This window comes from Rhodotorula paludigena, assembly GCF_050403205.1.
Source record: "Rhodotorula paludigena JCM10292 DNA, Rt_paludigena_JCM10292v1_ctg73, whole genome shotgun sequence".
Lineage (NCBI taxonomy): Eukaryota > Fungi > Basidiomycota > Microbotryomycetes > Sporidiobolales > Sporidiobolaceae > Rhodotorula > Rhodotorula paludigena.
Genome location: NW_027481385.1, coordinates 1 through 23,441, shown reverse-complemented (window position 1 = coordinate 23,441; position 23,441 = coordinate 1). Strand labels below are relative to the sequence as shown.

At 62.9% G+C, this 23,441-nt stretch overlaps 10 protein-coding genes across 10 annotated transcripts; 3 read left to right on the top strand and 7 right to left on the bottom strand.

Annotated features, from left to right (window-relative positions):
• Positions 1–10: 10 nt before the first annotated feature.
• JCM10292_005420 (FAD-dependent oxidoreductase) lies at positions 11–1,538 on the bottom strand (the record flags this gene model as incomplete). Its single annotated transcript, XM_076652353.1, has 8 exons — positions 11–334; positions 397–464; positions 532–636; positions 694–904; positions 966–1,083; positions 1,149–1,222; positions 1,286–1,398; positions 1,469–1,538. The coding sequence occupies 8 exons, from the start codon at positions 1,536–1,538 to the stop codon at positions 11–13; spliced, it is 1,083 nt and encodes a 360-aa protein (XP_076502080.1).
• A 319-nt stretch (positions 1,539–1,857) lies between these two features.
• JCM10292_005419 (uncharacterized protein) lies at positions 1,858–4,240 on the bottom strand (the record flags this gene model as incomplete). The annotated part of the gene is made up of 5 exons (XM_076652352.1): positions 1,858–2,112; positions 2,167–2,238; positions 2,305–3,507; positions 3,580–4,052; positions 4,159–4,240. The coding sequence occupies 5 exons, from the start codon at positions 4,238–4,240 to the stop codon at positions 1,858–1,860; spliced, it is 2,085 nt and encodes a 694-aa protein (XP_076502079.1).
• Positions 4,241–4,403: 163 nt separating this feature from the next.
• Positions 4,404–8,589, bottom strand: RAD1 (ssDNA endodeoxyribonuclease RAD1; the record flags this gene model as incomplete). Its single annotated transcript, XM_076652351.1, has 14 exons — positions 4,404–4,935; positions 5,011–5,183; positions 5,241–5,357; positions 5,418–5,555; positions 5,617–5,842; positions 5,900–6,470; positions 6,532–7,181; positions 7,241–7,389; positions 7,452–7,605; positions 7,664–7,776; positions 7,830–7,887; positions 7,945–8,067; positions 8,127–8,257; positions 8,332–8,589. 14 exons carry the CDS (start codon positions 8,587–8,589, stop codon positions 4,404–4,406), a joined length of 3,393 nt encoding a protein of 1,130 aa, XP_076502078.1.
• Positions 8,590–9,033: 444 nt separating this feature from the next.
• Positions 9,034–11,068, top strand: JCM10292_005417 (uncharacterized protein; the record flags this gene model as incomplete). Its single annotated transcript, XM_076652350.1, has 4 exons — positions 9,034–9,155; positions 9,267–9,891; positions 9,950–9,973; positions 10,289–11,068. The coding sequence occupies 4 exons, from the start codon at positions 9,034–9,036 to the stop codon at positions 11,066–11,068; spliced, it is 1,551 nt and encodes a 516-aa protein (XP_076502077.1).
• A 447-nt stretch (positions 11,069–11,515) lies between these two features.
• ERV29 lies at positions 11,516–13,020 on the bottom strand (the record flags this gene model as incomplete). The annotated part of the gene is made up of 6 exons (XM_076652349.1): positions 11,516–11,592; positions 11,707–11,729; positions 11,790–12,280; positions 12,350–12,406; positions 12,477–12,496; positions 12,561–13,020. The coding sequence occupies 6 exons, from the start codon at positions 13,018–13,020 to the stop codon at positions 11,516–11,518; spliced, it is 1,128 nt and encodes a 375-aa protein (XP_076502076.1).
• Positions 13,021–13,579: 559 nt separating this feature from the next.
• Positions 13,580–15,184, bottom strand: SCS7 (fatty acid alpha-hydroxylase; the record flags this gene model as incomplete). Its single annotated transcript, XM_076652348.1, has 8 exons — positions 13,580–13,685; positions 13,756–13,763; positions 13,828–13,860; positions 13,926–14,108; positions 14,171–14,284; positions 14,346–14,556; positions 14,626–14,963; positions 15,068–15,184. The coding sequence occupies 8 exons, from the start codon at positions 15,182–15,184 to the stop codon at positions 13,580–13,582; spliced, it is 1,110 nt and encodes a 369-aa protein (XP_076502075.1).
• Positions 15,185–15,537: 353 nt separating this feature from the next.
• Positions 15,538–16,103, bottom strand: RBL2 (Rbl2p; the record flags this gene model as incomplete). Its single annotated transcript, XM_076652347.1, has 4 exons — positions 15,538–15,630; positions 15,695–15,781; positions 15,861–15,966; positions 16,054–16,103. The coding sequence occupies 4 exons, from the start codon at positions 16,101–16,103 to the stop codon at positions 15,538–15,540; spliced, it is 336 nt and encodes a 111-aa protein (XP_076502074.1).
• Positions 16,104–16,341: 238 nt separating this feature from the next.
• On the top strand, positions 16,342–17,340 carry JCM10292_005413 (uncharacterized protein; the record flags this gene model as incomplete). The annotated part of the gene is made up of 6 exons (XM_076652346.1): positions 16,342–16,369; positions 16,433–16,819; positions 16,925–16,973; positions 17,036–17,079; positions 17,138–17,221; positions 17,282–17,340. 6 exons carry the CDS (start codon positions 16,342–16,344, stop codon positions 17,338–17,340), a joined length of 651 nt encoding a protein of 216 aa, XP_076502073.1.
• Positions 17,341–17,729: 389 nt separating this feature from the next.
• Positions 17,730–19,922, bottom strand: JCM10292_005412 (serine hydroxymethyltransferase; the record flags this gene model as incomplete). Its single annotated transcript, XM_076652345.1, has 7 exons — positions 17,730–18,077; positions 18,159–18,362; positions 18,420–18,543; positions 18,614–18,700; positions 18,765–19,321; positions 19,724–19,789; positions 19,887–19,922. 7 exons carry the CDS (start codon positions 19,920–19,922, stop codon positions 17,730–17,732), a joined length of 1,422 nt encoding a protein of 473 aa, XP_076502072.1.
• A 265-nt stretch (positions 19,923–20,187) lies between these two features.
• GRC3 (polynucleotide 5'-hydroxyl-kinase) lies at positions 20,188–22,953 on the top strand (the record flags this gene model as incomplete). The annotated part of the gene is made up of 6 exons (XM_076652344.1): positions 20,188–20,717; positions 20,779–20,908; positions 20,968–21,384; positions 21,445–21,656; positions 21,713–21,810; positions 21,869–22,953. 6 exons carry the CDS (start codon positions 20,188–20,190, stop codon positions 22,951–22,953), a joined length of 2,472 nt encoding a protein of 823 aa, XP_076502071.1.
• Positions 22,954–23,441: the final 488 nt, after the last annotated feature.

The window sequence follows — 23,441 nt, the reverse complement described above, 5'->3', positions numbered from 1 at the left end:
GTCATGAGAGCTACAGCTTGATGTGCGGCGCGGTAGACAGATTTGCGGACATTGCCTGCTCCACCAGCGTCAGCACGTCCTCGGCGACTCCCCAGCTCTGCTGGAACCCAGCCATCCCAAAGCCATAGGCATGTATAATCGGCGGTCCCTCCAAGCGTTTCTCGAGCTCTAGGCGCGCGCCACCCTTGCGAGAAGGCCGCAAGCCGACGTTGTGCCGCAGAATGCGGATGCCGGCAAGGGTGCCGTCGGATGAGATGGACGGGTCAATCGCGAGGCAGCGAGTGAGAATGTCCTTGGCGAGCTCAGGGCGGAAAGACGTGTCCCAGTCGCCGTGCTGAGAAAGGCCGTGATTAGCCATGTTGAGCAGAAGTAGCAAAGCAGCGGCAAGAGGCTTACTCCGTAGGTGCCACCACAGACAACTTCATTCCCAGGCCGCGGAATCATGTAGGTCGGATGCTCTGAATCTGGCAAGCCAAGAAATAAGAATGTCACTACATGAGCGGCTGAAACTGCGGGACAAGCAGGACTGACCGTGAAAGTCCATTGTGCATCGCTTTGTGTCGGAGCTCACGAGAACCGTCTGGCCGCGCACGGGCTCGCATGCCTGGTCCTCGATTCCCACGATCGACTTTGCGCCTTTAACGGGCACAGAAGTCAGCTTATGATCTGGAAGACGCTGGGGAAAAGGCTCACCGAGTCCAGTCGCATTGACGACCAAGTCGGGTCTACCGGCAAGATGCGCAACTTCCGTGATATCAGTGACCCTCCTGCGTTCAAAAATGACACCAAGCTTGTCGAGTTCGCCGGCCAGCCACTGTATGTAGCGCGGCGCGTTGATTGAAAGGGTGTCGAACGAGACGCCGACCGCGCCGGGCGGGCACGCGGAAGGGGGGAGATGGGTGTACTGCCGTAGATACTAGCCGTCAGCTTATAAGCCTGTTGCCTTGGCATAAGCACAAGCTCACGTTGGGTGCGAAATCCTTGTACCAGTGTCCGAGAAGGCTTGCCTCGTTGGGACCGAAGCGACGGGTTCCTTTGAGCTCAAGCGCAATACCTTGTGCAATAAGCGGTCGCAACTTGAGGCTGCAGGCAAAGATGGTAGTGAGCAAGACTGATTTGACCTGGACCAGAGTGGAAGAGCGACACACAATGCGCGCTCTTCCCAGCGGCTCTCGCGTCCGCCGTTATCGTCACGTGCGGCGGTCGGACACCAGATTGCGCCCTGTCAGCACGACAACCGTGAGTGCCTCGTCTGCGCCCACGACGATAGGAGCTTAGAACGTACAGCCCATGGACTGGCAAACGCCTGACTGTCCGCATCGAAGGGCAGGTCCCGCGCGAGAACAAGCACTCTGTAGTCGTTTCTGGCAAGCTCGAGCGCAATTGTGAGTCCGACGACTGTTGCAGAGTAGCTCAAGAGGTGTCAGCCGGAGCTAGCACGGCGTGAGAGAGGAGGCGGAAAGCGGACCTCCTGCGCCGAGCACAACAACCTGGCGGGCTTTGCTTCCACGCGAGCAGTTCTGAACAGCAAGTGACATGGCTCGAGTGACCGGGAAGCGGAAACAGGAGACCAGCAGCGTGTTGCGAGGACGACTGCACCAGCCTGTTAGAGGAGGTGGGGGAAGCAGGCTGGGGGAGCGAGCAGTGGGGAACGCGGTCAGGCCGACGCTTGCGGCAGCGTGGCATGCAGAGAGATTGTGTACGGCATGGCGGCAGGACAGAGCCGCAAGCGACAGGAATGTCGAAGAGGGGAGCAGCGCAACGGGAGCTTCACATTGGCTTTCGGCGCTACACTCCTCGCTTGCACAAGTGCTGTTGCTGAAGCCGCCACAAGACAGTACAGCTGCGGAGCTGAATTTACAGTTTGCGCTTGCCGAGCGCGAGCAAGAGATCTGCGTCGCGCTGCGCTACTGCCCATCGGTGCTTCTTGAGAACACCGCCGACCTGCGAGAGAAAGGCTGCCAGATCTTTTGGGTCGTAGGCATCCGGGAAGTGATGTACTAGGCGCAGTGGAGTGCATGGCGCAGGCGAGCTCGACGACGGCGAGCTGGAAGGTGGAAGAGCAACTTGCGCGGGCGGCTCCCGCAGCGAAACGAAGCACCAAAGGGTGATCTGTTGTATACTGGTCAGCTCTGCGCATTGTAGAGTATTCTTGACCGTACGCACTGAAGCTAGAAAGATGGAAGGCGGGCCATACAAGCCTCTGCTTGGGTGCCAGCCGCTGTCGAGGTCGGCTTCCTGCAGTTTGCGTAGTAGGCAAGGTCAGCACGGCAATTGGTCAATTCAGACAAGAATCTGAGGCACCGTGATGCGCAAGCGCAGGTACTCTGCGGCAAGGCTTGCCGCGTCAAGCGCCTCCGATGTCGCGACCCACATCCGCACCCGCTTGCCCGCACTGCCGTAGTCCTCAGGCCCAACTGTACGGGCGGCAATGCGCTCGGCGCCAGCAAAGGTCCGTAACGCAACAATGTCGGCTCGCAGCTCCAGCTCGGCGACGAGGAGGATGTCAAGCGTTGCGAGGAGAATGGCCAGCGTGCTCGCGCTGCCTGGGCCGGATGAGAGCGTCGCCATCTCGCCGTAGACTTCGCTTCTGTGCTGCGCATACGTCTCTTGCAGAGTTCGCCGCCACGTCTTCTCCATTGACGCCATTGCCGCTGCCCGCAGCGCGCCGCGCCAGCGGAGGTCCCAGGCGGCGGCGAGGAGGCCGTGGACCACGCATAGGCGCGCGTGCGGGCTCAAATGTTGCTCGCCGACGCCCTCGCTCACGTCGCCGCCGTGACCCTGACGCCTCGATCGCGAAAGCGCCTCTGTCATGGCACGCGGGAAGAGCAGCTCGTGCGGGCGTGCGAGGCTGTGCCACACGGCGCTCGAGGCGGCATGCCAATGCGCGTCGTTGCACGGCAGGCTGACGCGGTCAAAGAAGACTGAGAGAGCACGAGTCGGGAGGTGGTGGAAGACGGACGAGATCTGCGCGTCGCGCATGAGGACGAAGAAGACGCAGCGACGCCATTGTTCTGCAATGCTCCAGGCGTGCCACCGTTCGTCATGAGTCGGCAGGGAGCGGATGATCGAAGCGTGCTTGTGAAAAAAGCGGTACGAGTAGATGTCGTGCGCTCGACCGAGCGCGAGTTCGAAGGACGAGTACGAGAAAGAGAGATCGTGTTGCTCCTGACCGAGCAGCAGGCTGGCGACCTGACCCAGTATGAGCAAGCTCTGGAAGGCACGGACGTGCACGGGCACGGAGGTCGCCTCGCGGTGCAGGATGATGGCGCGTAGGTGATGCGCGAGGGCCGCACCGAGCTTGTACGCCTCGTCGCTGTCTGATGTCGGTGCAAAGCAGAGACCTGCGACCACCATTGTTGCGAGCAAGCAGGTCGAGTCGTGCGGGTCCCAAGATGCGGAGTGGACGATGGGAGTTTGCGGAGCGAATTCGGACCAGTATCGGCCGAGCGCTTCTGACAGCGCATGGCAACTGAAGGCGGGGGAAACGGCGAGATCCGGAAAGGGCTGCATTGAGGAGTGAATGTATCAAGACTTGCAGACGCATTGGCCCGCAAAGCGCAGAAAGATTGGACGAACCGAAAGATATGCGATCAGCGTTTGTCGTAACGCCTCCGTGACAGGTGATGCGATTGGTGCATCGTCCATTTGGGCAGCGAGAGCGGATGCCGGTGGGAGCGGCTGGTCCAGCTCGAATGCGAGAACATCGTCGTACGGGAAATTTGAGTCGATAGGCGGCAGCTGCCAGTCGGTGAAGAGGTCACTGGGCATGTCGGCGAAGCACCAGCTACTGAGTCCGCTGTCTGTCGGGACAGACGTCTCGGCGGCAAGCCAAGCGACGAGGTCGCTCAAGCCGTCATCGCCTGGGACGGCTGCTGATGCCATACTCGTCGGTGGGCCAGGCGAGGGCGAGCGTGCCTCCGAAGGAGCCGGACGGTCGTGCTTCTTGAGATGCGCCGTCAAAACATCTTGTCGAGCGAAACCGCGCCCGCACTCAGGGCAAGTACGGACGCGTGCAGGATCATGGTTCGCGGTGTGGCGCTTGAGGTGGTCTGTAGTGTCGGGCAACGTCAGCTATGCCTTGCAGGCCGCTCACAGACAGCACACTGTCGAAGCAGTAGGAAGGAAAGACCAAGCGATGAGAACGACACGGCGTACCGGCTCGTGAGAAGGACTTGCCGCAGCCGACGTGCGAGCAGAAGTGGCGTTGCGTAACAGTACCAGCCCGATCGGGCGGCATGGCTATATAGTTGAAGCGGGAGAAGCAGGGAGCACAAGAAGCGCTGAAGGTGGGGAAGGCCGCTGATAAGGGCGACGGTCATCTTATTCTCGCTGGGCGGGCCTGAATGCAGCAGAATGACGAGGTTGAATGCAACAACAAGTAATCGGTACAGAGCGGGATCTCAGTAGTGGACATCGGTGTGGATGAAGCCGTGGAGTTGCTTGCCCGGCTCGTTGCCGATGAGCGCCTGCACCTCGTTGAGCTCAAGCTGAACGAGCTTCTCCATGTTCTCGACCTGGCTGCTCAGGTACCGGTAATTCTTGGACGACACACCAGGCAGGGCGCGCAGCATTTCCTGCGGGGCGATGTTGAATCCGGCTTCGGCGCTGAGCGTGCCCTCGGCCGCAACGCCGCCTTCGTCCGTCTCGACACCGACGAGGACCGCCTTGGCCGGGTCCGGCTCGTCGCGATTCTCCTTGAGGTCGCGGAAGATTTCGACCGTCTGGTACGGCGACGAGGACCAGATGAGGCGGAGCTTGGGGAACGAGATGGTGAGAAGGACAAGCTTGGAGCGGAGATCGACCTCCGAGGCGTTTTCGAGTCGAGTCCGCGTCTCGACGTAGGTTTCGAGGTTGAACGACTTCTTCTCGTCAAATTCGATGAGGAGGATCGGCTCCTTATAATGCGCAGTGAGCAGCTCGCATTGCTGGAATCTGTGCAAGGTGGACGTTGCAAAGTTAGCAACGCATGTAGCGTGCGTGCTCGCTGACAGCCGAAAGTGGACGCACAGCCTGCCCGAATTGAAAGACGAGATCAAATCGGCAATGCTCTTGCGCTCGACGGCCATCTCCGGCGTGATGATGTAGTCGCCGATGCCGAGCGTGACGGGAATGACCTCGATATGCGCGGCGTGCAGGAGCGAAGGAAGCGACGAGCGGAATTCGCGCATGTCCACGATGACCTGCCGGAATCGCAAGGATCAGATCATGCGGGACAACGAGGAACGTCACGAGCGTACTTTGGGGATCTCCTGCGTTGCGTGCTTGCCGCCGCCAATGCGCGAGGGGACCGTGCGGAGGAGTTCGCCCTCGTCCTCATGCGGGCGGTACTCTGCTTCGTGCGGGATGGCCATCGACTACGTGATCGCAAGGATGAGCTTCGGAGTTCCTGCCCGGTAAAAATCATGGTAACGCACCCCTTTCTCCTGAATGAGACGGACGAAGGCGTCCTTCTCGCGGCGGATCTCGCTCAGGTACTTTTGCTCCTCGACCGAGTCCTTGTAGACGAGGAAGTAGACGCGGATCGCAAGGCCCGGGTGTGCAGCTCGGTACGTCTAGCGAGGTGTTCCTGGGTCAGATGACTCATGTTCGCGGACGTAGAGGGAAGAAGCACACCTCGATCCTCCGGACAAAGGCGGGCGTCGGGTCGTACATGACGACGTACTTGGGCCGCAGCTCGTCGAGCACGCGATCGTCTTCGTCGTCAAGATACGGGCGGATGATGACGAGATCCTCGTTCGAGATGAGGCCGAAGTATGCGTTGAAGTCGAGCTCGTTGAACGCCTCGTCCTCGTCAAGCTCGTCCGCTTCGACCGTGGTCGGCGCGCCTGTCGAATTGACCCTGCGCTCTCAGCACGTCAGACATACCTCCGCGAGAGCACAGGCAACGTGAACGCACATGTCGGCAATCTTGCTCACGTCCTCCTCGAACGCCTCCGGATTCGCCCCCGTTGCCGCCGCAAACATCGGACCCGTCGCGCCTCCCGCCCCACTGGTCGAGCGTGTCGCACCCGTCGACGAGCCCGCAGCTCCGCCACCACGCACGCGCCGGCGCTTGGTCGGCGGGGCCGAGCCTCGCCGCAGGTCCTTGCTGCGCAGCGCGGCGCTGAGCTCGTAGTCGTCCTTCTTGCCTGGCCCATAGGCGCCACCGCCGCCACCATTCTGCGTTCCGCTCTTGCTCGCGCCGTACCCATTCGTCGGCCCGCCGTTCGCGCTCGTCGACGTCGACGAACCCGCCAAAGACGATGCGGACGAGCTGCGCCGCTCGCCCTTGTTGAACCCGGGCGTGCGCTTGAGGGTGCGCTGCAGCTTGCCCATGTGCGCCTTCCAGTAGAAGTAGGAGCTGAGCTTCGACTCGAGCATGTTGTGCGACTCGGAGTTGTCGGGATCCTGCGCCGAGAGGTAGTTGCCCAACGTGAGGCAGGTCGAAGTCGAGTTGCACATGACGAGGATTGTGTCATTCGACCCGTCTGCATGGAATGCGACCATGTCAGTGACCAGCGGAGGTCCGAAGACGACAGAAGAGCGTACAGGGAAAATGGTCCGCCCGGATCATCTGCTGCTCGATCTCGTCCAGCACTTCGGCGAGCACAGCCCACTTCGGCTGCTCCTCGAGCACGGGCTCGACGCCGGGCGGCATCCATCCGATGCGCGGGCGCTTCTTCGGCGGATGCGCGGGCGCGGGCGTCGCCGCTGCCGAGGCCGCTGCACGGTTGCCTGGCAGCTGGGGCGGCGGCATAGCCTGGCGGTCTGGGTTCGCCCCAGATGCTGCACCCGCGTCCGACGACGCAGCAGCAGGGCTCGCCGCATGGTCTCGCTCGCGCATCGCAGCCTCCTCGATCTCGCGCAGCATCGCCTCCTCCTCCTCGGTCGGCCCGGCATCCGCATCCGCGGCTCCGGCAAGCATCCAGTCTTCGTCGGCGAGGTCGTCGGGGATCTCGATCCCGTCGACCGTCATCTCGCGCTGGCGCTCCTTGCCCTTGTCGGGCGCAGCGGGGGGCGCGACCGCCTTCTGCAGGTAGACGCGGTTGCGCGAGACGGTGAAGATTGTGTCGGCTGCGGGCGTGCCGAGCCATGCGGGGCGGTCGCGACGATCGAGGCCGCCGACCGAGGGCGTGTAGGACGAGAGGAGGGTCTCGAGGTACTGGTTGAATCGGACGCAGTCGAACGAGAGGAGGAACCTGGACGATGCAGTTGTCTCAGATCTGAGACGAGCAAAGCGACAGGCAGGAAGACTCACTCTTGCAGCTTGCGAAGGGTCGTGAGATCGTTGACGAGGCCGCGCGTCTTGGGTCCAACCTTGTGCCAGACTGGGTCGAGCTGGATGCGCACAAGGCGATCAAACGACTTGAAGAGGGCGTTCTCGACGGTCAAGTCCTCGACCTCGAGCTGTAGGAGGGAGTGTCAGTCAGCTTGACTTGAGCGTGAAGAAGGAAGGGGGCTCAACACACGTAGGAATTGCTGCGCTTGATCTCAGCCAGCGTCATCTCCATACACTCGAGGATAGCCGTCTGCACGTCTGCCATGTTATGTGTGAGCGGCTGGTAGATCTCGACGACATCGGCGCGGCGCTTCTGCAGGTCGGCGTCGACCTCGTCGTGGAAGCTGTCAGAGATCGTTGATCAGCAAAGATGTTGCCACTCTCCCCATGTTCAGAGCGCACCGCGGAAGAATCATGACCTCGCGTAGCTTCAGCTGCTTGAGCGTAGTCTCGAGCGGCGACAAGCCAAAGGTGAACGACTCGGGGCGGTCCGAGAAGGCCTTGAGGAAGCCAATCTGCTCGAGACTCCGTTAGCCACCTGGAATAGTTGGCAAGCACCCGCACGCACCTTGTTCTTCTCGCGATAGATGCGCACGACAAAGGCTTCTTGCGAGGTGGGCTTGACCCTGCGAGTCGAGTCGAGGTCAGCAGTGCTCGTCCTCCACTTGCCCGGCCATGCTCACTCTTCGGCATGCAGCACGACGAGGCCCGTGATGAGCTCGACAGGGATGCGGCCCTTGAGCATGTCGACTATGAGGATGCGCGACGTGACCGAGAAGATGCCGCCGTCCTTGTACATGCGCTCGCTGCGGGCGCATCGACTCGTGAGCTCTTGGAGCAAACGTCAATGACTGTAAGCACGCACCGCTGGGTGTCGTTGAGCTCGAAGCCGACGACCTTGAGCCGCATGCCCACCTCCTCCGAGAAGCTGCGCTCCTCCTCCGGGGTCGCGTTGACCACGAGCACGAGCTTTTCGGGGAGATCGTAGATCTTGAGCTGCAGTGCGCGGTACAGCAGGGTGAGCGGCTCGGTGACCCCCCACATGATGCTCGTCGAGATGTCAAACTCACGAAAGTCGTCACGACGGTGCGGAGCCCGAGGCCGCGAGCCATGATGAGGAGCGCATCTCCTGTCGATGGCGCGGCGTTCTCGGGCGGCACAAGCTGCTGGAGGACCGAGGCCTGGAAGGGGAGGAGGAGCGTCGAGTCGACAGCGCCCTTTGTCGCGTTGACGGGCTTGACCTTGGTCGGCTTGTCCTGCTGCGAGTCTGCAGCCTTGCTCTTGCCCTTGCCCCTGCCCGGGTCGCTCGGCGTGCGGGACGGCGGCATGGCGCTGAGCGGAACGAGGCCGACCGACGAACGCGCGCTCTCGCTTCGCCGCGATTTCGTGTGGTCGCGAGACTGCGCGCAGAATGTCGCAGACGAGTATCTACGAAGCTCACGCCGGTGAGCTGCCCTTGTCACGGTTCCCTGTTTCTTCCCACTGACTCCGCCCCACATCTTGGTGCCCGGCCGTTCGTAGCGCGCAAACTCGCCGAGCAGCATCCCCGGCTGGCTGGGTACTTGGGACTTCTAGTCGAGAATATTGAGGCCTACGATGCCGGCTCTGCGCCTGTCGACGAGGGTGCCACCAGCCGTATCGTTTCGCACTTTGCTCGCTTCCTCGGTTCCGATGCTGCGCCGACCTGGCCAGAAATGAAGGCAGCCGTCTACAGGTGCTTCGGACACGCTCCTTCAGTTTGGGTTCAGCGGATGGCAGGCGCTTCAGCCGCCATGTTTCTCGTCCTCCGCTGCTTCCGAAGCATGCACGCCCCGAGTGCCGACGAGCGCGCCGCCCGGCTCTTGATTGCGCAACTGGACAGTGCCGTCCAGACCGCTATGGCGTCCGCTTACAAGTGCGTATTGGCAACTCGATCCCGGTCGGGTCGCAACCTGATTACTTTCCTGCAGCATTGTCCCGCTCGACGGTCCTTCAGCCGCCAAGCCCGCGCTCCCCTCCGATCCAGCGGCGCCGTGACGCCGTCGGGCTCCGGCAGTGCCGACTTCTTCCGCCGCACCGCGTCGACCCAAGTCCCGACCCCGGGTCTCGAGGACGAGGACCGCGATTTCAGCCGCGAATTCAGCCTGCCCGCACCCGGCCCGGCGTCGCGCGACAAGGGCAAGCAGCGCGCGTACTCGCCGCGAGTGAGCGAGACGCCGCAGGCGGCGCTCGGGCAGATTGCCGAGATGCCGCTTGGCGAGAACGGCTACATGAGCGACGATGGCGACGGCGGCGACGCTCCGCGTCAGCGCAGCGTGACGGTGGCAGCCGCGGACCGCGGCAGGTCGACCGCGCCGTCGCTCGCACCGCGCGAGAAGGAGGAAGAAGATGACGATGACCACGACAAGCCGGCGTCGAGTGACTCGTCAGCGTCGCCGTCGCCGTCGCCCCCAAACACAACCGCAACCGGCCGCCCGAAGCGCAAGAGCACTGTCACAACGTACGCGCCTGACCTGGGCTCGGACGAGGACGACGTCGTCAGCGACGAAGAAGGCGAAGAGGGCGGCTTGGGCGGCAGCGAATATGGCGGTTCTGACGATGCCATGGAGGCAGCGGGCGGCAACGGCAGCGGATCCGGTATGATTGACCTTGTGCGTCAGCTGTCTTTCCGCAATCACAAGAACTTCGGACTTACCATCCGTCTCGCAGCTGGACGTGAACGACCTGGTTGACGTACGCCCGCATGCCTTCCTGGCCTCCTGCATGTGATCGCTGAGCTGACAAATGACACATACCCAATACAGCGCTCCTCTACCTCCAGGCGGAACGCTACGCCAGGCCCGTCGGGGCAAGGCCGCTCGCCGGCAGCTCATGCAGCTGCTGCTCAGGCTAGATCGCCAAGGCGTCGGAGCGCCTCGCCTTCGACAGGTCGCGCCGGCACCGGAAAGAAGCAGAAGACTTCAGCGACAGATCCCGACGTACGTCCTCAAGTTCCCGTGACGTTCACCTCCGTCGGCTTTTGCCTGATGCACTCACTCATGCTCGCAGTCTGCCGCAAAATCTCTCAAGCTCCTGCCGTCCTTGCTCAAGTCTCTCGCCCCTGCCCAGCTCGACAATGCGGGGCCTCCCGCCGGCTTTGACGTGTCCAACCGCAACCTCCTCTTCTCTCGCGCGAACAAATCCAATCACCTTGCCGGCAAAACCGTGCCGACAGTCAACACCGGCATGAGCAAAGGCGTCTACTCGATGCACAAGAACCTGCTCTGCATCAAGCCCGAGATGAACATCTGCGGTTTCGAGGGCAAGATGTTTGAGCCCGGCGCGCCCGTTGCCTTCATCGGGCGCCTAAACAAGATCAAGGACGTTCGCAGCTCAATGTCCGACCTGTCCACTCAGTCCGGCGGAAAGTGCCACACGGGCATCAACCTCTTTGTTCACCTGCCCAACTCGTCGCCGTCGATGTGGCGCTACATGGGCTGGTACGACGTCCTCGCCGAAGGCGCCGAGCCGATCCAGGCAGGTCCGGGAGCACTTGACAGAATGCACCCCAATCTGCAGGGCATCTTCCGCCAGCACCTCAAATACTCAAGACCGGAAGTCAGGGCGCTCCAGAGGGGGGAGGAGATTACGCGTATGACGCACCTACTCGAGTCCTGGGGCTTCAACGCGCGCACACCGACCGCCGCTCTCCTCGAAGTTGAGGACCCGAACCGTGTCGGCGCTCCACTCGCCATGCGGTACCTCATCCTGCGCTGCACGGGCTTCAAGGATGAGTGTTACTCCAAGTGGGATCAGAGGCGCACGGCCATGCCTGTCGGAGCGAAATGAAGGTCTCTGTCGTCTGTTCCTTGTGATTGACCTCGAGCCGGGCGCGTGTCTTTGGGTGATAAGCGATCGTCATTCGGGTGTCAAGCGATCGTCATTCGGTACCTCATTCTGCGGCGTAGGGACTTCAGGCAAGATTGCTGGATCGAGTGGGACAGGCTCCGCAGGGAGCGGTCGAAGGCGGTAGACGAGTAGACCCCCGTTCGTTTGCCAACTCTCGTCTGCTCTCCTCCGCACGGGGCAAGCGCGCGTGCACAGCAAGGACAGCTGTGTTGTTTTCAATCAATGCACTCCAACAAGACGGAGACTAGAGGTATGAGAGAGATGGAGAGTTAGGGGAGGAATGACGGGAAAAGCGCGAGCGAGGGAGAGGGTCGGGGTAAACAGGTGACAGGCTCGGGTCCGGACTGCCACGCAGGGTTGCACTAGGGGAAAGCTGGGAAAAGCCGGTCACATGCGCTTCTTCTGCTCGATGGCAAGGTCGCCGGCGCCGAGGTTGACGAGCAGCAGGAGACCGCCGATGATGGCTGCGGGGCAGCGAAGTCAGCTAACCGCTCGAGCACAAACGCTGAGCACGCAGCGCAAGTGCATTGGAGCATGTCGCGAGGCCGCGCCCGTAGGGTAGGAAATTGAAGACTTACACAACGTCTGGAAGAAGTCGTACCTGTGTAAAGACGCACTGTCAGCTCCGTGCTCTGAATAACGAGCGAAATGCGAGACGCACTTGAGAAAGTCGCGCTGCGGGTGCGCCGAGTGGACGCGCCACCAGGCATTCACGGTGACATTGAAGATGGAGAGGACGACGACGAGGAAGAGGGCGCTCTGGCGCGCCTTGTACCCAATCGCGACGCAGATGCACGCCGCGAGCCCAGACACGCTCACGAAACCCTTCGCGACACCCGTCTGGCCGTTGAAGACGAAGCCGAGGAAGAGGAAGACAAGGAGGACGCGGCCGAAGAGCTGGAAGTACTTCTTGCGGTCCGTGTCCGACACGCCCATCGAGAGGTTGCCGACGATCGACGACTTCTTTTGCGAGAGCGAGTCGGAGAGCGTCATGAGAAGGCCGCCCATGACCGAGAGGTTGCGGAGGAAGAAGGTGAGGTCGAAGATGAGACCGTAGCCGAAGCCTTGGGCGAGGACGACACCGAGGAGACCGCCTGTCGCGTACTCGGGGTACCGCTTGGCGATGACAAGGCCGGAGCAGGCGAGCATGACCTGCAAGACGAGCCGAGGACCGGGATCAGCTCGCAGGAAACGCCGAAAACGGGGTCGCAGGCGACGCACGATCACGTTGGTCCAGAGGAAGATGTGCGAGATGCCCCAGGGGAATCCGCGGTGTTTCTGTGTTCCGGGGCGCGGTCAGCAGCTTTCGCGTGTGCATGTGGGGGTGGAAAGGTTGCGCCCAGCGCACCTGGAGGTAGTAGTTCTGGTCTGCAGGCGCAACTTTCTGGGTCAGCCCACTCTGTGTATTGCCATGGGAAGAGAGCACACGCACCGCTGAGCTGGGTGAGGATGCGCAGCGCATCTTCGAGGAACGTGACAACGATCAAGAAGCGGCCGATGCCAGGCAGCCACGGGCGGATGGGCCTCGCGAGCTGGTCGAGGCGGTCCTCGATCTTGTCGCTCACCTTGCGCGCCTTCTCGAGCTGCTCAACGCCCGCCTGCCCGCCAAGCATGTCGGCCGCAAGGTCGATCACGCTTCCTCGCCGTGCGTGCCGCGCCGCGGCCCCCGCCGCCGTGCCCGACCGGCCGTGCCCGCCCAAACTCCCCGTAGGCTGGTAGTGACCGCCAGGAGGCGGCGGACTGGCGGCAAAGTCGTTCGAGAGGTACGACGGGATGGCGCTCCCGCGGCGACCGTGCGACAGGTAGGCTGACGAGCGGCGCGAGGGGGAGCTCTCGACCGATCCCGGCGGAGACCTGCTCGCGCTGCCTACGTTCGAGTACGGCATCGCCATGGCGGATGGACGGGGCGGGGAGGCTAGCGTGGAGCCGACGAGATCGCGAGTGAGGGCACGGGAGGAAGGCTGGCGCAAGGGAAAGTCTCTGCAGGAATGCGAGAGCTTGCACGAGCTGCGTTGAGTCCGGATGAGCAGAGAGAGCAATCGGAGAACGACGATGAACGCTCGCGACCGGTGACGCTGGAACGTGACCACGACAGCTTCACCGCTGCAGCGGTGCTCCTGACGGTCGGACTACAGTTTGAGAAGTGCGATCACGAAGCTGCACCAGTCCAGCAACTGGCGGACGACGTGCAAGTGAGAGCTCGTCGGTTTTCCACGTCCCCCTCTTCTCAGGCCGCATTCAGCGAGTCGACAGAGCGAAATGAGTGTACAACGAGCGAGCTAGGGCAACGTCCATCTACGGCGAGGGTACAACGCAGGTATGATTAGGCGTGACGGATGCAAGGACATAATCTAGGGCCGTTGAAGATGCAAAGAACCGGAGCGAGACGAAGCGGTCGGACCAAAGGACCACGAGCGGGGTGTCGTATTTTCGTAACGAGCCGACGAGCGCCTACGCTTTCTGGCCGCGCGGCCCCTGCGGGCGCGAGACGAAAGTCGTGCCGAAGACGCGGTCCCAGAACGGGCTAGTCACGCCGAAGCCGAGTTCAGGCTCCTTGCTGTGTACACGGAAGGGGGCTGGTCAGCGACAATACGGCTGCGTGCAGGCTGTGAAGAGATGAGACGGACTAGTGGTGCTGCGAGAGGGACAGCAAGGTCAGCTTCGGTGCATGCGCGCAGAGCGGGATGAAGTGGGCTCACCTCCATGTGCCACGACTTCTGCCTCTTGACGTACTGTCGACAAAGAAGAAGATCAGCTCATGCGCTATGTAAGGCATGAAATTAGGAAGGAAACGCACCTCGGGCAGCTTGGTGTGGTGCAACGCGTAGTGCATCACGTCGTACAAGACGTAGAACGTGAACGAGCCGGCGATGATGCCGTTGGCCATCCAGTTGGGGAACAGGACGTGCGCGAGCTTGGTGAACGGCGCCTGGAGCGCGACGAAGAGTGTTGGCGGCATGACGAGGCGCATGCGGTCCATCTGCGACACGGGACGACCGAGTGAGCTCCAGCATGCGGGCCAGACAGACGGATCGAACGCACAGGGATGTAGTGGTGGATGCCGTGCAGAAGGAAGTGGAGCGTGAGCGCGGCGGGGTGGTCGGGGAGGTGCTCGTCGATGTGGAAGAGGAAGCGGTGCATCGTGTACTCGAGAATCTGCAAGGCGGCTCTATTCAGCTCACTCATGCACGCGAAAAGGGAGGACAGGTGCGCGCACGGTCCAGATGAAGTTGCCGACGAGGAAGCACGCGCCCGCGCGGGTCCAGGCTTGCGTCATGCTCAACCCGAGCGCGAGTTGCTGGACGATCGACTGGCGGAAGATGTACCCGGCGATGGGGAGCCAGATCAGCGGCACGACGTACCACGACGTCATGGTGAAGATCTCGAGGTACCACGGGCCGAAGAGGCGCGCAGGACGAGGGAGGTGCCTGCAGTCGTGAACGGTGGTCAGCCCGGGAGCCGCTGTGCACCTCGGTACACGGCAGGGCGGGACGCACCTCGGCTGGTGGACCTGCTGGAGGTAGAAGGCCTTGGAGAAGTTCGAGTTCCAGACCTGCATGATGAGCGGGCGATCGAGGTCGAGGAACTGGTTGCGCTCCCAGTCGCTCTTGTTGTCCGTGTCGTCGGGCTTCCACCCGTCGGTGAACTCGAAGTCGGGGTTGGTGATCTGCTCCTCGGTGCCGAGGCGCCCGACGCAGTACTCGTCGAGGACCGAGTAGGCGCTGTCCGAGTGCGAGTGCTCGATCGGGTCGTCCATGACGGCCGTGATGTCCTTGCCGGCCCACTCGAGGATGAGGTCGTCTCCGCCGGGGTGGTCCTCGAGGAAGTGCGTGACCTGCAGCGCGAGTCGCAAAGACGGAGGCGATGCACGGGACAAGCGTTAGTCAGCCTCGCGACCAAGGGGCAGGCTCGCTTGCGGGCGAGACAGGGGCAGCGCACATCGTAGATCTTGTCGTTGTGAATGACCCAGCAGTCCTTGGGCGAGTTGTGGCGCTCGACATCCTCGCGGAGGTAAATGCGAGCGCGACGAGGGGCGCGCTTGTCCTCGGTCGACATGGCGGTGCAGCTGCTGTTCGTGACGGTCGAGAAAGAGAGCTGGCACGCGACTGCAGCACTCGCAACAGCAACGACGTCGAAGAAGCGGCGAGCGAAGGCGCGAACCTCGACCTCGGCGAAGATGCGCGAGGGCCGACGCCACTCACTTCGACTCGCTCAGACTGCAAAACAGACCACACAGACTGCAATGCGAATGCTAGTTACACGTGCACAACAGGCGCACACGGCCGTACAGCGACGTCGACAAAGGCCCACTCCTCCTCTCGACCGCCCCAACGCGTCCGAATCGCTTTCATGGTGGGCTGAAAGGTCCCCAAGCAACGAAGACTTCATGCGAATGCCGTGCGCGCCGATCAAGACTCGCCCGTCTGCTCGCGTGCGGCCGTGAGTGCGTCCTGCGCCTTCTTGTACTCGTCGGTCGCGCTCAACTCGTCTTCTGCGCTCGCCTACATGTACCAAGCGACATCAGTACAGATTCTCACGAACGCCTGAAGAGCAGCAAGAGCGCACCAAGAGGTCGTCGAGGTCGGTGATGGCTTTGGCTAGCCGCTTCTGCGAGTCGGGGATCATCTGCTCGCTCTCTGCCAGGACCCGGCGCTGCGCAAAAGAAAGCTGCTGTCAGCGTTCCGCCTTGCACAGCGAATGAAGGCCCGCAGGGTGCGGCAGAGATGCGCACCTGCTGGCGGACCTCGTACTCATCGTCGTGGTTGTCCTCCATCTGTGCAACGCGCTCCTTCTGCTTGTCCGCCTCGGCAATGTACGACTTGAGCTCCTTGACGAGCCTGTGTGCGCGTGTGAGTCGTGTGAGCTGATGACGCGGCTCGAGAGTCGCTCGACGAGGGTGAGGAGAGCATGAGGAAGAGGCGCACCGGTTGACGACGCCCGTCTGGATGGTGAGCTGCCGGGTCTGTGAGCTCATGCCTGCTTTTGTTGTCTCCTCTTTGCGCGGTGGCGAGGTGGCCGAGGCGAAAGAGCGTTGCGACGGGCGACTTTCAGCTGCTTCTGCTCGGGCCGCCCACTCGTCAGCCTGGGCCGAGTGTTGCGACCGTCCGTATTTGCTCACGGGTGCACGAGGCGCCTCGAGCTGCTTCCCGACTCCCTTTAAGCCCGCCCCGCTCGTCCCTCTCGTCGCTGAACGACCTCCCGTCCCGCTCGAGATGGCGGCAACGCAGAGCGACACTGCCGGTGCGAGCGCTCTTCCCGGACCACGCAAAGCTCTGCTGACCCTTGCTCGGGCCCACAACGCAGTCAAGCCACCCGCCGCGGCCCTTCCCTCGTCTTCGCCCCCCACATCCCCGTACCTTCCCGAGTCTGCGCCCTCTCCCGCTCCCGCCGTGCCACCCGAGCCCGACATGCGCCAGGTCAGCGGTGACCCGCCGTTCGCCGCGCTTGCCACCACCGCTGCCGCTGCATCCGCCTCGACCCCCACTTCACCCACGGCGGCCGCACCGAACACTGAGCCCACGGCAGACCTCTTCCCCGTCGCAAGCAGCAGAGACGGCGACGACGATGCTGACGAAGCAATGATGGAGCTCGAGCTGCTCTTGCTCTCGGGCAAGAGGCGGCGGGTCAAGGTCCGCAACGACGACCGGGTCGGAGAGGTGCTCGAGCGCGTCTGGCGAGACTGGCCTGAGGGTGAGCCGCTCTCCGCTCAGCTCTCGCTCGCATGCTCTTGACGGAGCATCGAGTGCCATGACTGGCGTGCTACTCGTGCTGACCCACCGGTGCGGCTTTGTGCAGACTGGCGGACAAGCGAACCAAGGCCGGCAAACGCGCAAGCGCTGCGCCTGTACGTTCTGTCCCCGGCTCAGACAGCTTCTGAACAAGCTGACGCTCAGTGCGGCTCCGCAGCCTCTACCTCGGCCGCTTCCTGGATGCCAAGACAACCCTCGATGGTCTGTCTTCCTTCTCTCGACCGAGGCCTCGCTCAACCTGACTATTCGAGTTCTGCAGCGTGCGGTATTGTACCTTCTGACACCCGACCCACCATTGTGCATTTGCATGTCCGCACGCTTTCGCCGCCGGAACACACGGATGGTCCGTCCCTCTCGCTTCTCCTCCCTGGCGTGGTCTCAGCTCCTTCCGAGCCGCTCGCAGATCCGGATGGTACGGACAAGTCAGGCGGGCGCATCTGCGGCTGCTGCATCATTTCTTAGCCACCCTCATTGGTCCTCCTCGTGTATCGCCTCTCGTCGCCCTTGTATCCCACTCTCGCCCGTAGTGGATCGTGCTGTGTCGTGTTGCTGTCGTCCGCTGCTCGCAATCTATCGCTTGTCTCAACATCTGAACAATCTGGACACCACTGCCGGATCCGCTGCGCCTGCTGTCGCTCGCAGAAGAGACGCAGCACGCAAAGTATGGGTTGAACTCGTTTGCTTGGTTGCGTTACAGTAAGGAGTGGATGCGACAGGGTTGAAACTGCTTGAAAACGATGGCGGAAAGAACGAGAACGGAAAAACACAGAACAATTCATCTCCTCATCAGGTCGACCTCAGGCAAACCGCAGCCGCGGTACCTTTCGACCGATTGATGGCTCAAGACGCGCTTACTCGACGCGCTTGATCTCCTCCGAGCGGGGGACGCCGGGAAGCGGGAACTTCTCGGCGAAGGCGTGCACGTCCTTGGTGAGCTGCTCGAGCTCCTTGGCCGCCTCGCCGTCGCCAGTCAGGCGCGCGACAAAGTCCTTGAGGAGCTTGGAGCCCGCCTCGGCCTGCGCCTTGAGGCCGAGCTGGACGGCGCGGTGGAGGAAGTCGGCGACGACGCGCATCTCGGGCTCGCGCATCGAGCGCGACGTGAGCGCGTTGGTCCCCACACGTACGCCGCCGGGCGTAGCAGCCGAGCGGTCGCCAGGAACACTGTTCTTGTTCAAGGTGATGTGGGCCATGTCGCAAATCTGCGAAAAATTGGGCAGGGGTCAGCATTTTTGGCCTCTTTTTTTTTTCGGCCTCTTCTTGGCATTTCTTTCGCGATTCACCTTCTCGATCTTGCTACCAGTGAGGCCGAGCGGGCGGAGGTCCCACAGGACGAGGTGGTTGTCCGAACCCTCGGTCTGGAGCTTGTAGTTGTGCTTGACGAGCTCCGCGCCGAGCGCGCGCGTGTTGGCGATGACCTGAGTCGCGTACTCCTTGAAAGCGGGCGAAGCAGCCTGCTTGAGCGCGACAGCAACACCAGCGATGGTCTGCGAGTGGAGCGAAAGGTCAAGACTGAAATTTCGGACGATCATAAGCGAACTCACGTTGTTGTGGGGGCCGCCCTGGCAGGCAGGGAAGACGGCGTCGTTGATGCGCTTCTCGAGGTCGTTCTCCTTGTCCTTGCGGAAGAAGATGAGACCGGCACGCGGGCCACGGAGCGTCTTGTGGCTGTTCGCGCGTCAACGTCAGCCACTCATGCTTGACTGCGCAAGCATTCTCGTCAAGTCTCATTACGCACGTGGTGGTGCAGACGACGTCGCAGTCCTTGAACGGGTCATTCTGGACCTGAGCAGCGACGAGACCCGAGATGTGCGCCATGTCCATCCTGCTCACATCGCAACCCGGTTAGTTCGGTTTGCCCAGCAAGAGCAGCGGTTAGTCCCACTGACATGAGGTACGAGCCGTTGATGTCGGCGATCTTACGGAGGCGGGCGTAATCCCAGTCCCTGGGATACGCCGACGCACCGCAGATGACGATCCGAGGCTTGAAGAGCTGGACCTGCTTCTCGAGCGCCTCGTAGTCGATGATGCCCGTCGCCGGGTCGACCTGGTACGGGAGCGACTGGAAATAGATGGACGACGCCGAGATGTTGCGCTTGGGCGTGTAGGCGCCGTGCGTGAGGTGGCCACCGTCGGCGAGGTTGAGGCCCATGATGCGGTCCTGCGGCTGGATGAGGGCCGTGAACGCGGCAAAGTTGGCCGTCGAGCCCGAGTAGGGCTGGACGTTGACGCCCCACACGGCCGGGTCGAGGTGGAACGCCTCGAGCGCGCGCCTCTGGCAGAGGCGCTCGAGCTCGTCGACGACCTCGTTACCGCCGTAGTAGCGGGCGCCGGGGAGACCCTCCGAGTACTTGTTGGTGAAGACGGAGCCGTTGGCCTCCATGACGGCGAGCGAGGTCAGGTTCTCGGACGCGATGAGCTCGAGACCGCGGAACTGGCGGTACGTCTGTGTGTGTAGAGATCACAGTCAGAGCAAGTTCTGCTGGCACAGCTCCGTCTCTGCTGCTGCGTGCGGCCCCACTAGCTGATGCAGCCGCGGCAAAGGCAAAGCAACGGTGACCGTCGAGCGGGAGAGACAGCACTTCTGATGCGCTGCATGCTGCCCAAGACCCTCAATCAAGCCCGCCGCTATGCGTCTCCGAGGTGAAGCCCCTCGGGTAGCGTCGGGAGCGAGATCGACATCGGCTGAGCACGTTCACGGGCAGCGTAGCGACGGCAACCCGTCGACAGTCGTCCTGTGGCATCGCATGCAGCTGACAGGCAGGCTCGACCGCAGTCTGCCGACATCGCCTGATCACAGAGGACGGCGAGCACGAGCTCGACGGCGGCGACGAGGACGCTAGCTCACCTCACGGTCGATGAGCGCCTGGATCTCGGGGTCGGCCTGAGCCAGGGGCGTGTAGAGGTCCTTGTTCTGCGCAGGGTGCGCGAAGGGTCAGCATGTTTGGGCGCAGGGGGCGCAAAGAATCTGGGGGCGGGGGCGAGGAGCGAGGAAGGAGCGGGCGGCGCACAAAGTCGGACGGGATGGGGACGGCGGGGCACGACATGGTTGCGAGGGTGCGCGGGGTGGGGCGGGCAGCAGCGAGAGGCGAGCGCGAGAGCAAGCGGGAGCAGCGCGCGAGCATCGACTGGGCGCGGGCTTGAGTCTGGCGAGAAACAAGAGAGGCACCGACCCCGCGCGCACCGGCCGCGCCCTTTGCAGCCCCCGCCTGAGACTTTTCATCCAGACTGGGCACCAATCCTCAGCGCTCGCGGCTCAGCTCAGTCGTCCGCACCACCGCCGCACAGCGCACGGCCACACCACCGCTCAACATGACTCCAGCTCCCGCAAAGAAGCGCAAGCGTACCGCCGACCCGCCAGCGCCAGCACCGCCCGCAGCTCAGCCCGCCGCTGCTCCTTCGCCTGCACCGGTCCTCAGCGCAGTCGCAGCTCGCCGCGCAGCCAGGCTTGCTGCCGCTGCCGCCACGAGTGCACCCGAGCCCGCAGCGGCTCCCGCATCCGCCCCAACTCGTGCCGCTGCAAAGGCTCGCTCGCCTACACCGCCGGTCGAGGATGAGCTTGAGGCGAGTGACGGCGGAGCATCCACCTCGGCAGAATCCGATGCTGCGCCAGACGTCGAGACCCGCCCGTCCAAGGCTCGCAAGCCAACCAAAGGCAAGGGCGCTGCCCGCTACTTTGCCGCTCAGGACGACGAGCCTGAGGAGCGTCCGCCCGCCGGCATGATGGAGGTGGACGACGGCGCAGTGTCGCCCCCCGAGGGACTCGAGCCGGCTTCTGACCGCGAGGCAGACATGCTCGAGCTGGGAACTCCCGTGCGCTCGCGCAGGAGGCGCGAGAAGACGTGCGTGCTTCCGTCGCGATCGTTCCGCGCAGCGTGCCCCGCTGATCCACGACGTCTGCAGAGCCTTTATTGACCCGAACTGCGCTTCTGCATTCCACTACCTCGACGGCGTCAACGCCGTTCGTACGACTGTGCTGGACGAGGACGGCGGCGAGCGCGATGCGGTGCTCTACGCCCTGCAGCCTGAGGAGGTGCGTCTCCGGCGTCTGCAGAGCATGTCAACTGTCTCTGATACGGCATCATTTTGCAGTCGCTCATCGTCCGCGGCGCATGCACCTTGATGCCCGTCGTCGGCTCGGTCACCGTCTTCGGCTCTCATCTTGCCGCACCTGCGGCTACCTCCTCGACTCATCCGCTCCCCCCACTCCTCGCATCGACGTCGTACCCTCTCTTTGCGCCGAGCTCGCACCCCGTCCCGCCTATCCGTGCGATCGCATCGCCCGCCGCCGACCGGCCCGCATCCCTCCTCCTGCCGAGCGGCGAGACGCTCGACTTGACCCGCTACGTCTCGGTCGTGCTGGTCACCGACCTCGTCAGTGGCATCGAGGGCATCGAGCGCGTCTTTGCCGCAAGCGGAATGGGCTGCGGAGTGGGCATGTTCAGCCGGCGCGGTGGTGGGCCAGAACCGTCGCTGGTCGGCGCGCGCGGCGGAAAGACGTGGTCACTCGTGCGTACCTTCTTGCCGCTTTGTTGCGCATGGTTTCTGTACTGACGGGCCGATTGATAGGTCCTCGAGCCGGAACCCGGTCTCGCGGCTCTGCAAGAGGTGGAGCCGTGGACCGCCGCCCTCTCTGCCTTCCTTCCTCCGCCGCCGCAAGCCGCAACAGGCGAAGCGGACGGCGGCCGCCACTCGGATCGTTTCGTTGCGGTCGTCGAAGGTCCGAAGCGTGTCGGGAAAAGCACTTTTGCCAAGATGCTCGTCAACCAGCTGCTCGACCGGTACGTCTTTCCGCTGCATGAGGATGATGAAGGAGCTTGACGTCTGTTAAACGCAGCTACGAGGCTGTCGCGTATCTCGACACCGACCTCGGCCAACCCGAATTCACGGCGCCTGGCTTCGTCTCCCTGAATGTCCTTCGCCGACCCGTTCTCGGTGAGTCGGCTCGGTTGTTCAGCCAAATTCGCAGCGCTGACGTTCGCTATCATCTCAGGTCCCGCATTCACGCACCTTTCCGTCCCCATCTCCTCGCACTACCTCGGCTCGACCTCGCCTGCTTCCGATCCAACTGCCTACCTCGCCGCTGCTTCCGCACTGCTCTCGACGTACTCGCTCGAAGTCGAGTATGCACTCGTTGACGAGCCTCGTGTATCTGCGCGAGGTCGTCGCACAGCGCCTGTCGTTCCGGCCGCCCTCGAGTCGCGCAAGATCCGCGAGCGTGTCCCGCTCGTCCTCAACACGCAGGGCTGGGTCAAGGGTCTCGGTGCCGACTTGCTCAACAAGCTCAAGAGCGAGTGCCGGCCGACACACGTCTTCTCCTTCGCTGACCCTGAAGCGCCCGACGCCTTCAGCGCCATGGCGCCACCGCCGGAAGGCCTCCCCTTCGCCTTCGTTCCGCTCACACCCGCACCCCCTTCGCCGCTCGAAAGCAAGTGGTCCGCGTCCGACTACCGCATCCTGTCACTTGTCTCGTACTTCCACGCCGTCTTTCCGTCCAACCCGCCTGCGCCTTCGGCCCTTCCGTCAAACACGTTGGCGACTGCGTGGAACTTCGAATATCCGCTCGTCGCACAGGCGCCGTACGCGCTCGACTGGCGGAGCGCGGAGCAGCAACTCGCGCAGGTCCACCTGCTCGAGGGCGGCGAGATCCCCTACACGCACGTCCTGCACGTGCTCAGCGGCGCACTTGTCGCCGTCGTCCAGGATGGCGCCGTGTCAGGTCTCTCGACGCCGCGGTCATTCCCTTACGATTCTGCGGCACCCGCACCGACTCCCGCCTCCTCGCGGGCACTCGGCCTTGCGCTCGTCCACTCTGTATCGCCGACGTCTTCCACCCTGCACCTCTCCACTCCTCTTCCCGCCGCTCTCGTCGACTCGGTCGCGCCGATCTCGCTCGCCAAAGGCGCACTAGACCTCCCCCTCCCGCTCATGCTCGACTTCACCGCGACCGAGCGCGAGACCGAACGCGGCATTGCTGGCGTAGAGTGGAGCGAGGTGCCCTTCTTGACCGTCGAGGCTGGCGAAGCGGCGGGCCGGAGGAAGGTCAGGAGGAACTTGATGAGGAGGGGACAGGCGTAGACGCGGACACGGCGTGCCAGTCAGGCCGAGCGGCTGCAGTGCATCACGGAGCTTGCGCGCTACTTCAAAGTGCCTGGATGAGAGTCAGAGGAAGCGCCGGCCGCAGCTGCGAGGACCTGCGTCCAGAACGGGTTGATGCAGAGCGACAAAAAAGACATGATCTGACGAGGCAGGACTCAAAACTCTTCGGAGTGCCCGTTCCGTGGAAGCCGCATTGTACAAACTCTGTGCGCGCGGTGCACTGTGATTTTTCGCTCTGCGCCGTCACATTGAGCTTCTGATGTTTGCGTCTGTCTTGCTTTCCTGTCCTCACGCGCGAAGTCAACGCGAAGTCGCGCCGGCGACTGCTCCCGAACTCGCGATCGACAGGTGCAGTGTCACGCAATAGGCCGCATGCAATGTGCGCGACACAGGTCAGGGGATGCGAGACGTCTCCCCGGCAGTCAGCCGAGTGGACCGGACGGCAGAGTTTCAGCCTCCTGTGCGGG